This window comes from Salmo salar, chromosome 09 (assembly GCF_965601325.2).
Source record: "Salmo salar chromosome 09, fSalSal1, whole genome shotgun sequence".
NCBI lineage: Eukaryota > Metazoa > Chordata > Actinopteri > Salmoniformes > Salmonidae > Salmo > Salmo salar.
Genome location: NC_138299.1, coordinates 82,276,434 through 82,289,410, shown reverse-complemented (window position 1 = coordinate 82,289,410; position 12,977 = coordinate 82,276,434). Strand labels below are relative to the sequence as shown.

At 42.4% G+C, this 12,977-nt stretch overlaps 1 protein-coding gene across 1 annotated transcript in view; it reads left to right on the top strand.

Moving 5' to 3' along the window:
• LOC106611923 (peroxisome proliferator-activated receptor gamma coactivator 1-beta-like) overlaps window positions 1–12,977 on the top strand; it is a 106,824-nt gene that overhangs the window by 80,003 nt on the left and 13,844 nt on the right. The window contains exons 4-7 of the mRNA XM_014212586.3: window positions 2,476–2,607; window positions 8,525–9,500; window positions 9,737–9,782; window positions 12,491–12,555. Coding sequence (XP_014068061.1) covers window positions 2,476–2,607; window positions 8,525–9,500; window positions 9,737–9,782; window positions 12,491–12,555 — 1,219 coding nt within the window. The remainder of the gene's footprint in view (window positions 1–2,475; window positions 2,608–8,524; window positions 9,501–9,736; window positions 9,783–12,490; window positions 12,556–12,977) is intronic.

Genomic DNA, 12,977 nt, shown 5'->3' with positions numbered 1-12,977 from the left:
ATACATGAATAGGATTTCATTACATTGGGAAACATTTGGCCAGTTGATATTCTGTGTGCTCGGATGAGCATGTAGGTAGCTCTGGTACAACAGTGAACTAGGAAGTCTGGTGTAATATATGCCCCCTTATTCCTCCTGTAATATGTCCTTACCCCTCTTGTAATATCTCCTTAACCCTCCTGTAATATGTCCTTAACCCTCCTGTAATATGTCCTTAACCCTCCTGTAATATGTCCTTAACCCTCCTGTAATATGCCCTTATTCATCCTGTAATATGTCCTTAACCCTCCTGTAATATGTCCTTAACCCTCCTGTAATATGTCCTTAACCCTCCTGTAATATGTCCTTAACCCTCCTGTAATATGTCCTTAACCCTCCTGTAATATGTCCTTATTCCTCTTGTCCACAATGAAGCCAAAATACTTCCTTCATTGTCCTTAAGTTTGGAAACTTTGGAGTGGGTAAAGAGACAGAAATCCCAAATGATCAAGGCAAGGGTTACAAAGGTCCTATTGGGTTACAGCGCTGAGGGAAATTAGTTATCTACATACCTACATGGTCTCTACCTCGAGTCACTCTGCCTCTCAGAGATAATTACAATTACAGGAGAACATTCAGACTCTATATATACCCACTGATGGGACATTTTTAACAAATTGATGGAAATTACCCTCATGATGTCCTTAGATAGCTTAAGAATCTTAATGGGAGTTGGTATCAGTTGGTACTGATAGCAGCAATACAACAAAATGAATCAAAACTGGTATTCTGTTTATGTTGTTGTGCATGCTAGTCATTCAGAGGTAAACGTTGTTGTGCATGCTAGTCATTCCGAGGTAAACGTTGTTGTGCATGCTAGTCATTCAGAAGTAAACATTTTGTTGTTGTGCATGCTAGTCATTCAGAGGTAAACATTTGTGGTGTTTTTACTGACAAATATACAGACCCATAGATAATGTAGGCTAGAGTAGTGGATTGATGGCCAATAAGATGTCATTATATTCAACATCTGTTTTTAGGCAAAAAAGGCCCATTTTATATTTTGAAATGTGGATTAACATGGTGACACGTAACAGTCCACCTCCCTCCCTTCCTGCCTGCCTGTCAGTCCCTCTCCATCCCAGTGACAGACCAGAGGATTTATTGATGTGACCCTGGGGGTAACCTCATTGCACAGCGCATATAAGCCTGGAATATCAACCACTCAAAATTGGCCTTAGTAGGAGTGACCATAGGATTCTATGGGAGTGACCTTACTGAGTAAAGTATTTGTCATCATTTAATTTTAGCGAATCGCATGACTGTGAGGTGTGGCTCTGTGCTTGTGGTGTGAGAATGTGTTGTGGGAGATGATTGGTTGGTTGAGTTTCTCCCAGCTCTCTGCATTGGCTAACATTGGTCCGCTAGACTCTGCGCATTTGGGCGGAAGTGTCTGGGAACGAGATTACCCTGGGGGTGTCATGACTGGTTTGTGAGTGGAGGAGCAGGACTCCCTCTACTGGCAGGATCTGTAACTGCACCTGACGTGTGTGTGTGTGTGTGTCTGTGTGTGTGTGTGTGTGTGTGTGTGTGTGTGTGTGTGTGTGTGTGTGTGTGTGTGTGTGTGTGTGTGTGTGTGTGTGTGTGCGTGCGTGCGTGTGTGGCAAAGTGTGCGTGTGTGTGTGAGGCAAAGTGTGCGTGTGTGTGTGAGGCAAAGTGTGTGTGTGTGTGTGTGCGAGAGGTTGTCAGCAGCAGAGAACAAGGGCTACATTGAGCCAGGCAGTGCAGGAATTGGTCCAGAGTAGAGTAGTCTTTCATGGCATGGGTGGGCCTGGCGCACCAACAGTGTACATAGAGATGGAAACCTTCAGCGCCCCTTCACTTTCCTCAATGAAACACTGAGAGGCACCATTGAAGCCCATGCCGGGTTGGCACATGCTGACAGGGATGGGCAACTCAATTAGCACTGTTCTTCTCATCAATTTCATCATCTATTTCAACATGACATATAAGACCAGTCAGTATTAACTAGCAGCCAAACATACTGGGACCAGCCACATCATTCCCTCACATCTACAGTCAGCACTCTGGTGACATCCACAGTGTGTTCCAAAACCAACGCAGCTTAGGGGATTGTTGTTGTAAGCAGATTTATATCATCTGATGATTTCACATGCGATGCCGCTGCCTCAATGTGTAATGAATGAAATGCGAGGGAATAAAATGTCCATTTGAACTGCAGTGCAGCATTAACTCCTGGTTGAAAAGTGACTAGGAGAGCTATAGAATCACATTTCTGTTTGATCTTATATTCACACAGCTTCCTCCTGTCAGCTTCGGTTTGAACGCTGGACGGAGGAGCAGAAAGGGAAGGAGGGATTTTGCGGTGGAATGGACCCTGTCAGGAGTGATGATAATGTATGTTCTGCTGATGGATGGATTGATTGGCAGATGTGTAAATGACAGTTGTCCCAACCTATGTCCCCCTCCCTACAGCTGAAAAGGCTCCTGCTGTCCCCCCCTAACGTGCCCACGGGCCTGGAGTCACACAAAGAGGGCAGCAGTAGCAGTGTGCATCGCCATAGCAGCCGGAGCCTGCATATGAAACCTGTCAGACCTTTGGTTAAGGTGAGTGAGTTGGAGGTCTGTGTTCTAGAATAGAGCTCTGTTTTGTAGAAAAGAGCTCTGTCTAGAATAGAGCTTTAGCAGCTCAGAATGGGTACATGAGACACTGAAAGGAAAAATCCACCCAGAACCACTCATTCCTATAAATGTTACATAACACTAATATGTGAGAACAATATTTTTTTGTGAACAAATGCTTCATTTTGTCGTTGTAATAAGGTTGGTAGCAACATGTGAAAATTGTTGTGGAAATCTATTGTAGCTCAAGTCGACTACAAAATCCACAATGCAACGCTCTCTCTGTGGGCAAACGTAGCTACACACAATAATACCAAAGTCAATATCTGCATGTGAAGTAGCTAGTTAGCTGTAAAATCACCTAAACAAACTGCTCTACAATCTCACCATGTTGAACCTTCAGATTCGATGTGCCTCAGAGTGGAGTCTGACATTCGCAACCGCACCATGCAATGCATCCTGGACTGAAGAGGCAGACAAATAGGAGAAATGTGTTAGATCCTCTGTTAAATTACACATTTCTCCAGGTAGGAGTATCACAAAAATATGATCAATGGCTCATTCGAGAGACGACAACCTCTCGCATTATGACATCGGCATATGTATTGAAATCTGACATGTATGATAAATGTTTTCACAATATAAAATTCCTACTCCTATTAACTTCCTGTGTACTGAGAGTTTACTACTTTATCGCAATGGTACGTCATACCAGCTGAATTTCTGCCTGCTTGAACGGCAATTGCTCAGATACACATGAAAACATGAAATGACCCCGGGAATCGAACGTTGCTTGGAGATGCACAAAAACAATACAACATTAAAAATGGGTGAATCTTTACTTTAAAGAGAGAGAGAGAGAGAGAGAGAGAGAGCAGATGCATAGGCCACACGACAGGAAAGGCTTTCTATATTATGACCCTTAGTTCTATACTATGACCCTCAGTTCTATATTATGACCCTTAGTTCTATACTATGACCCTCAGTTCTATATTATGACCCTTAGTGCTATATTATGACCCTTAGTGCTATACTATGACCCGTAGTTCTATATTATGATCCTTAGTTCTACATTATGACCCGTAGTTCTATGACCTTTATTTCTATATTAATATCCTTAGTTCTATACTATGACCTTTAGTTCTATATGTAACCGATGTGAAATGGCTAGTTAGTTAGCGGTGGTGCGCGCTAATAGCGTTTCAATCGGTGACGTCACTCACTCTGAGACTTGAAGTAGGGTTTCCCCTTGCGTTGCAAGGGCCGTGGCTCTTGTGGCGCGATGGGTAACGATGCTTCGGTGGGTGTCAGTTGTTGATGCGTGCAAGGGTCCCTGGTTCGATCCCGGGTTGGGGCAAAGAGAGGGACGGAACCTACACTGTTACATTGATGCTGTTGACCCGGATCATTGGTTGCTGTGGAAAAGGAGGAGGTCAAAGGGGGGGTGAGTGTAACCGATGTGAAATGGCTAGTTAGTTAGCGGTGGTGCGCGCTAATAGCGTTTCAATCGGTGACGTCACTCACTCTGAGACTTGAAGTAGGGTTTCCCCTTGCGTTGCAAGGGCCGCGGCTTTTGTGGCGCGATGGGTAACGATGCTTCGTGGGGTGTCAGTTGTTGATGTGTGCAAGGGTCCCTGGTTCGAGCCCAGGTTGGGGCGAAGAGAGGGACGGAACCTACACTGTTACATATACTATGACCTTTATTTCTATATTAATATCCTTAGTTCTATACTATGACCCTTAGTTCTATACTATGACCTTGATTTCTATATTTTGGTCCTTAGTTCTTTATTATGACCCAGAGTGCTATACTATGACCCTTAGTTCTATACTATGACCCTTAGTTCTATATTATGACCCTTGGTTCTATATCATGACCCTCAGTTCTATATTATGACCCTTAGTGCTATATTATGACCCTTAGTGCTATGCTATATCCCATAGTTCTATATTATGATCCTTAGTTCTATATTATGACCCTCAGTTCTATATTATGACCCTTAGTGCTATATTATGACCCTTAGTGCTATGCTATATCCCGTAGTTCTATATTATGATCCTTAGTTCTATATTATGACCCTTAGTTCTATACTATGACCTTTATTTCTATATGACCCTTAGTTCTATACTATGACCCTTAGTTCTATACTATGACCTTTAGTTCTATATTATGACCCTTAGTGCTATATTATGACCCTTAGTGCTATACTAAGCCTGTGTTTTGTCATTTATTACCCCTGTCCTGTCCAATCCTGTTCTGGCTTTTCAGTTCTGGTTTGCGGGGCCGAGGCATGTGACATCTTTGGAGTGACAGATGGCTGTAGTCTTGATCAGGGGAAAGGCACCTCTGGCAATGAGCTCTCTCTTTCTCTCTCTCTCTCTCGTGATACTTGGAACATTGGTATGCGGCAGGTAGCGTAGTGATTAGAGAGGGGAGACAGGAACCGGAGGGTTTGCCATTTCGAATCTCGGGTCTGGTGGGAAAAATCTGTCATGAAGTGAGCTGGTAACCAGAGTGGTGTTGGTATCAAATCCTAGATGCCATTGTGCCCTTGAGCAAGGCATTCAACCCCCACACAACAGCTGCTCCACGGGCGCCCATTGTGGCAGCCCCCTGCTCCAAACTGTATGTGTGTCTTTTGGAGGTTGGGATAAAGAAGTCAAATTTCGGGTGACCTTGTATACAATTAATATGCATAAAGTGATTATAATCTTAATTCATATGGGGGGGCTTGTATAACTTTGGCAAATTGTCACAATCACAAAGAAGGGTCTCTGTTGGTTTTAGTTGCTCATGAGTTGTTCACTCTGCACGGTATGTAGTCATGAGTTGTTCACTCTGCACGGTATGTAGTCATGAGTTGTTCACTCTGCACGGTATGTAGTCATGAGTTGTTCACTCTGTACGGTATGTAGTTATGTAGTCATGAGTTGTTCACTCTGTATGGTATGTAGTCATGTGTTGTTCACTCTGCACGGTATGTAGTCATGAGTTGTTCACTCTGTATGGTAGGTAGTCATGAGTTGTTCACTCTGTACGGTATGTAGTTATGTAGTCATGAATTGTTCACTCTGTATGGTAGGTAGTCATGAGTTGTTCACTCTGTACTGTATGTAGTCATGAATTGTTCATTCTGTATGGTATGTAGTCATGAATTGTTCATTCTGTACTGTATGTAGTCATGAATTGTTCATTCTGTATGGTATGTAGTCATGAATTGTTCATTCTGTGGTATGTAGTCATGAATTGTTCATTCTGTATGGTATGTAGTCATGAATTGTTCATTCTGTACTGTATGTAGTCATGAATTGTTCATTCTGTACGGTATGTAGTTATGTAGTCATGAATTGTTCATTCTGTACGGTATGTAGTCATGAATTGTTCATTCTGTACTGTATGTAGTCATGAATTGTTCATTCTGTACGGTATGTAGTTATGTAGTCATGAATTGTTCATTCTGTATGGTATGTAGTCATGAATTGTTCATTCTGTATGGTATGTAGTCATGAATTGTTCATTCTGTACGGTATGTAGTTATGTAGTCATGAATTGTTCATTCTGTATGGTATGTAGTCATGAATTGTTCATTCTGTACGGTATGTAGTCATGAATTGTTTATTCTGTTCGGTATGTAGTCATGAATTGTTCATTCTGTACGGTATGTAGTCATGAATTGTTCATTCTGTACGGTACGTAGTTATGTAGTCATGAGTTGTTCACTCTGTACGGTATGTAGTTATGTAGTCATGAGTTGTTCACTCTGTACGGTATGTAGTTATGTAGTCATGAGTTGTTCACTCTGTACGGTATGTAGTTATGTAGTCATGAATTGTTCATTCTGTACGGTATGTAGTTATGTAGTCATGAGTTGTTCATTCTGTATGGTATGTAGTTATGTAGTCATGAATTGTTCATTCTGTACGGTATGTAGTTATGTAGTCATGAATTGTTCATTCTGTACGGTATGTAGTTATGTAGTCATGAGTTGGTCATTCTGTACGCTATTAAAAAACAATAGACGGTAGGACGGTATTTGACTGTATTATTCGTTTTTGAATAATACAAGTTCTACATTTGCTTCATGAGTAGTGAGTGATCTTAGGGTGGCAACACATACATTCTAAGTGATTTCAATTAGTATTTATCCATTCTGATTGTTTTATACGTTCAATTCAACTTCAACCAAAACAAATTTCAGCACTTTTATCATTTCTGCATTTCCTGCACTCAATTGCAGTGGTGGAAAAAGTACCCAATTGTCATACTGGAGTAAAAGTAAAGATACGTTAATAGAAAATTACTCAAGTAAAAGTGAAAGTCTCCCAGTAAAATACTACTTGAGTAAAAGTCTAGAGGTATTTGGTTTTAAATATCCTTAAGTATCAAAAGTAAAAGTATAAATAATTTCAAATTCCTTTTCCAGATGGCACCATTTTCTTGTTTTTTTTATTTCCGGTTGCCAGGGGCACACTCCAACATTCAGACATCATTTACAAACAAAGCATTTGTGTTTAGTGAGTCCTCCAGATCAGAGGCAGTAGATGATCAGGGATGTACTCTTGACAAGTGCGTGAATTGGAATATTTTCCTGTCCTGCTAAGCATTCAAAATGTAACGAGTACTTTTTAGGTATCAGGGAAAACGTATGGAGTAAAAAGTATAGTATTTTCTTTAGGAATGTAGTGAAGTAAAAGTAAAAGTTGTCAAAAGTAAAAATAGTCAAGTTAAGTACAGGTACCCCAAAAAATTACTTAAGTAGTACTTGAAAGTATTTTTACTTAAGTACTTTACACCACTGCTCAATTGAGATCATTTCCACACTGCCACATAGGGCTGCACGATATGGGCAAATAATCTAGGATTTATTTTTAACCAAATGTTGCAGTTGCGGTTTGACTTGCAAATTAGAGCAAAACTGTTGGAATCATGGGAATATAATGACTATTCTAATTGTATAGTTAGAATATAATAGTGGGCACTTTGAATACAGTGTTTTTTGAGATGACAACAAATTAAAGTGCCAGGGAGGAACTAAAGTGTTGATATGTGTTTCCTAGGGGACCCTATAAACTTTGGCTACATTGCATTAATTCTCTTAGCTACTTCATGTAGCTAACATATTCTTGCTTTGCATATTCCTCTTTGATTTAGAAGATACTGTTGCACAAACAACACGCTGATTTAGGTCTACACCATCACTGGTATTATCAGGCTGTAGCAAGCTATTAGCATTAGCGGCTAACAATTAGCGTATCACAAGAATTAAGGCAACTTACTAAGAAAAGACAAACGAGCTGTTTGGTGATGTAAGAAACACAAACGAATAGTGTCATTATAGAACGCTAGTGGATTTATATTAAGAAGCAAAGTGAAAAGATCATTGTTGCATGTGCTGCATTGACCATGCAGACTGAACGCAAGTGTCTGGTGGTTGAGGAACATCAAATGCGCTCCTTGAGTGATAGGCGTGGCTAGGTCACTGTGGAAAGTGTCGCGGAGAGAAAGAGCGGAGAGAGATGACTCAAGTAGCGAAGTAAACTATAAAAATGTACATTACACATGGCGTATCACATTTAACAAACCAAACATTCAAAGACCAGTATAGAAGCTGAAGTAGAAACCCAAACCAGTCCCTACATCAATACCGGTATATCATAAAATATGGTATATCGCCCAGCCCTAGTATGTAGTCATGAGTTGTTCACTCTGTACGGTATGTAGTCATGAGTTGTTCACTCTGTACGGTATGTAGTCATGAGTTGTTCACTCTGTACGGTATGTAGTCATTGACTAGACATAGAAGTCATTCCTTAATCTCTTGGATCATGCTGTGCACAGAGACTCACCAAGGTCATGTTTGTAGGTAGTAACCCATCTCTTTCTCTCTGTTTCTTTCTGCAGCGTGATGGCACACATGAGCGTAAGCCCCGAGCTGTGCGACCAGCTGGACGTCTGTGCACAGAGCTCCACCGGCACCTGACCACCACACAGGAGGCCGAGGACACTCCTTCAGCTGACACAGAGGAGGACGGGGAGGAGGAGGAAGATGATGACGAGGAGGACAGTGAGTCCGAGGAGGAAGAAGAGGAGGAGGAGACCTCAAGCAGTGAGGGTGAAAGCTCCACCCTGCCTGAGCCCTCCAAGCCCCAGTTCTCCTCGGAGAAAGAACTGCGCTCTGTGGTGGAGCTCATCAAGTACATGCACACATACTGCCTACCCATGCGCAAGCAGGCCATCTGGGAGCGCAAGGAGCGCGAGTGCCCAGGCCAGGTACGCAGGGCCAGGCCTGAGTACCCTCCTGCTCGTATCTCCCCAAACTGTCACAAGGCTGCAACCCAGGCCCAGATCTGCGCCCCTCGGCCGCGCTTCGCCTTCACACGCAGACGGGAGTTCAAAGCCAACTCTCTCCTGCGTGAACTGCTCGAAGCGGTCAAATCCTTTGACGTGAGCAAGCCTTACAGACTCCACAGCCCCCCCTACACTCATAACAGAGGAGCTATCCCCAAACCAGCGCAGGACAGAAAGACTGAGACCCCCAGTCCGGCTGCCCGTTCAACCAAACCAGAGCTTAGGAAAGACTCCGAAAGCAACAGGTCCCTAGAGGCCCCTATGAGCCCCGATCTGGAGGAGGCGTTTTTCTCTGTCCGCCGCTCCCGCAGGCTTGCCTCTTTCCCCAGCCGCTTCGCCAAGAAGGTGCGTGCGGGCCGGATGAGGGTGGAGCCTGTGTCGGGAGCCGGGCACCCTGGCGAGGAGGACATGGCGGTCAAACACCCCATGGGACACGACCTGGAGAAAGACACCACCACCCCTAACAACAGCACTTCTTCCCAAACCACGGCAGACGCAGCTGAACCCGATAACATCTGCTGTCAAAACGGTAAGGAAGATGAAGTCCTAAGCTCTCTACACCAATCCTGTTGTGTCAGTCCACATGACTCCATCATGCAGCATCTTTCTTCAATTTGACGTGAATGAAAAATAAAGAGCCCCAGCATTGTTACACAGCGTGCTAAGCAAAAGGCTGTTTCTACACCTGCTAGATCTGCTGTGGTGTTCTCTGACCATGCATGTAATCATTGTTACCATTGACTCTTTCTGTTGTTCTGATTGCAGTGAAACGCAGCTGCCTCTGTCTTCCGCTGACTCCCATATCTACAGGGTTTGTTTTCCATACTATATTCCTATACACTACAACACATACAGTTGAAGTCGAAAGTTTACATACACCTTAGACAAATACGTTGAAACTCAGTTTTTCACAATTCAGTTAGGATCACCACTTTATTTTAAGGATGTGAAATGTCAGAATAATAGTAGAGAGAATGATTTATTTCAGCTTTTATTTCTTTCATCACATTCCCAGTGGGTCAGAAGTTTACATACACTCAATTAGTATTTGGTAGCATTGCCTTTAAATTGTTTAACTTGGGTCAAACATTTCGGGTAGCCTTCCACAAGCTTCCCACAGTAAGTTGGGTGAATTTTGGCCCATTCCTCCTGACAGAGCTGGTGTAACTGAGTCCGGTTTGTAGGCCTCCTTGCTCGCACACACTTTTTCAGTTCTGTAGACACATTTTCTATAGGATTGAGGTCAGGGCTTTGTGATGCCCACTCCAACACCTTGACTTTGTTGTCCTTTGGAAGTATGCTTGAGGTCATTGTCCATTTGGAAGACCCATTTGCGACCACGCTTTAACTTCCTGACTGATGTCTTGAGATGTTGCTTCAATATATCCACATTTTTCCTGCCTCATCATGCCATCTATTTTGTGAAGTGCACCAGTCCCTCCTGCAGCAAAGCACCCCCACAACATGATGCTGCCACCACTGTGCTTCACGGTTGGGATGGTGTTCTTCGGCTTGCAAGCCTTCCCCCTTTTCCTCCAAACATAACGATGGTCATTATGGCCAAACAGTTCTATTTTTGTTTCATCAGACCATAGGACATTTCTCCAAAAAGTACGATCTTTGTCCCCATGTGCAGTTGCAAACCATAGTCTGGCTTTTTTATGGCGGTTTTGGAGCAGTGGCTTCTTCCTTGCTGAGCGGCCTTTCAGGTTATGTCGATATAGGACTCGTTTTACTGTGGATATAGATACTTTTGTACCTGTTTCCTCCAGCATCTTCACAGGGTCCTTTGCTGCTGTTCTGGGATTGATTTGCACTTTTCGCACCAAAGTACGTTAATCTCTAGGAGACAGAACGCGTCTTCTTCCTGAGCAGTATGACGGCTGCGTGGTCCCATGGTGTTTATACTCGCGTACTATTGTTTGTACAGATGAACGTGGTACCTTCAAGCGTTTGGAAATTGCTCCCAAAGATGAACCAAACTTGTGGAGGTCTACAATTTTTTTCTGAGGTCTTGGCTGACTTCTTTTGATATTCCCATGATGTCAAGCAAAGAGGCACTGAGTTTGAAGGTAGGCCTTGAAATACATCCACAGGTACGCCTCCAATTGACTCAAATGATGTCAATTAGCCTATCAGAAGCTTCTAAAGCCATGACATAATTTTCTGGAATTTTCCAAGCTGTTTAAAGACACAGTCAACTTAGTGTATGTAAACTTCTGACCAACTGGAATTGTGATACAGTGAGTTATAAGTGAAATAATCTGTCTGTAAACAATTGTTGTAAAAATTACTTGTGTCATGTGCAAAGTAGATGTCCAAATGGACTTGCCAAAACTATAGTTTGTTAACCAGACATTTGTGGAGTGGTTGAAAAACGAGTTTTAATGACTCCAACCTAAGGGTATGTAAACTTCCGACTTCAACTGTATACTTCTAGCCCATCTGTCCAGAGTCAAGCAATCACAAAGCTCTTTTTAATGTTCACTTCTGGAACTCTTCCATGTGTAAAATTACTGTGATGTTCTGTGGTTCCCAGAGAGTTTGTTGCTTCTTTGTGGACTCTGTAATATCCCCAAAGCACTCCACAAAAGCCTTTCATGGTAACACAGATCCCAAATTGCCCTCAATAGATGTAGCTTGTACTGTAATACCAATCACAGACGGCTGTAAAGAAAAACATGACAGGAAAAAGGGAATGAAATGAAATGAAAATGTAATACAAACTTCAAACATAAAACCTATATTCATAAAACCTACTAAACCCTCATAAACCCTACTAACCCCTCATAAACCCTACTAAACCCTCATGAACCATACTAAACCCTCATGAACCATACTAAACCCTCATAAACCCTGCTAACCTCTCATAAACCCTACTAAACCCTCATAAAATATACTAAACCCTCATAAACTATACTAAACCCTCATAAACTATGCTAAACCCGCAAACTATACTAAACCCTCATAACTATACTAAACCCTACTAAACCCTCATACACCCTACTAAACCCTCATAAACCCTACCAAACCATCATAAGCCCTAACAAACCCTCATAAACCCTACTAAACCCTACCAAACCCTCATTAACCCTACTAAACCCTACCAAACCCTCATTAACCTGACCAAACATCATAAACCCTACCAAACCATCATAAGCCCTAACAAACCCTCATAAACCCTACTAAACCCTAACAAACCCTCATAAACCCTACTAAACCCTACCAACCCCTCATTAACCTGACCAAACATCATAAATCCTACCAAACCCTCATAAACCCTACTAAACCATATTAAACCCGCATAGAACCTTAAGAAATCCTAAAGAAACATCATTCAGCACTCAGCAGTATCCTTTGTCCCCCCTCCCATCCCCTCTACCCCAACTCCCACACTCCTTTCCCTGGCCTTGATGATGACTCTGTAATCTTTCTCCCTCTGTCTGTCTCTCTCTCTCTCTGTCTCCTTCTCTCAATTCAATTAAAGTAAATCTCTCTCTCTCTCATCCCCATGATCAGAGATACCCAGTATGCCAACAAGCCCTTTGAGCAGTCTCTCAGCGTGGACCTGTGTGGCACAGCAGGTAATGTTGGGGCTTTGAGTCAGTGTTGATAATTGTGACGTCTTTTACACCTTGACTTCACGAGACTGGATGAGAGCAGGATTTTGAATATATATCCTATTGTGTCTGTCAGAAGTAGCATAGTACTGTAACATAATGTACTGTAGACCAGTGTATCTGGTGTAGATATAGTACTGTAGACCAGTGTATCTGGTGTAGATATAGTACTGTAACGTAATGTACTGTAGACCAGTGTATCTGGTATAGATATAGTACTGTAACATAATGTACTGTAGACCAGTGTATCTGGTATAGATATAGTACTGTAACATAATGTACTGTAGACCAGTATCTGGTGTAGATATAGTACTGTAACATAATGTACTGTAGACCAGTGTATCTGGTGTAGATATAGTACTGTAACATAATGTACTGTAGACCAG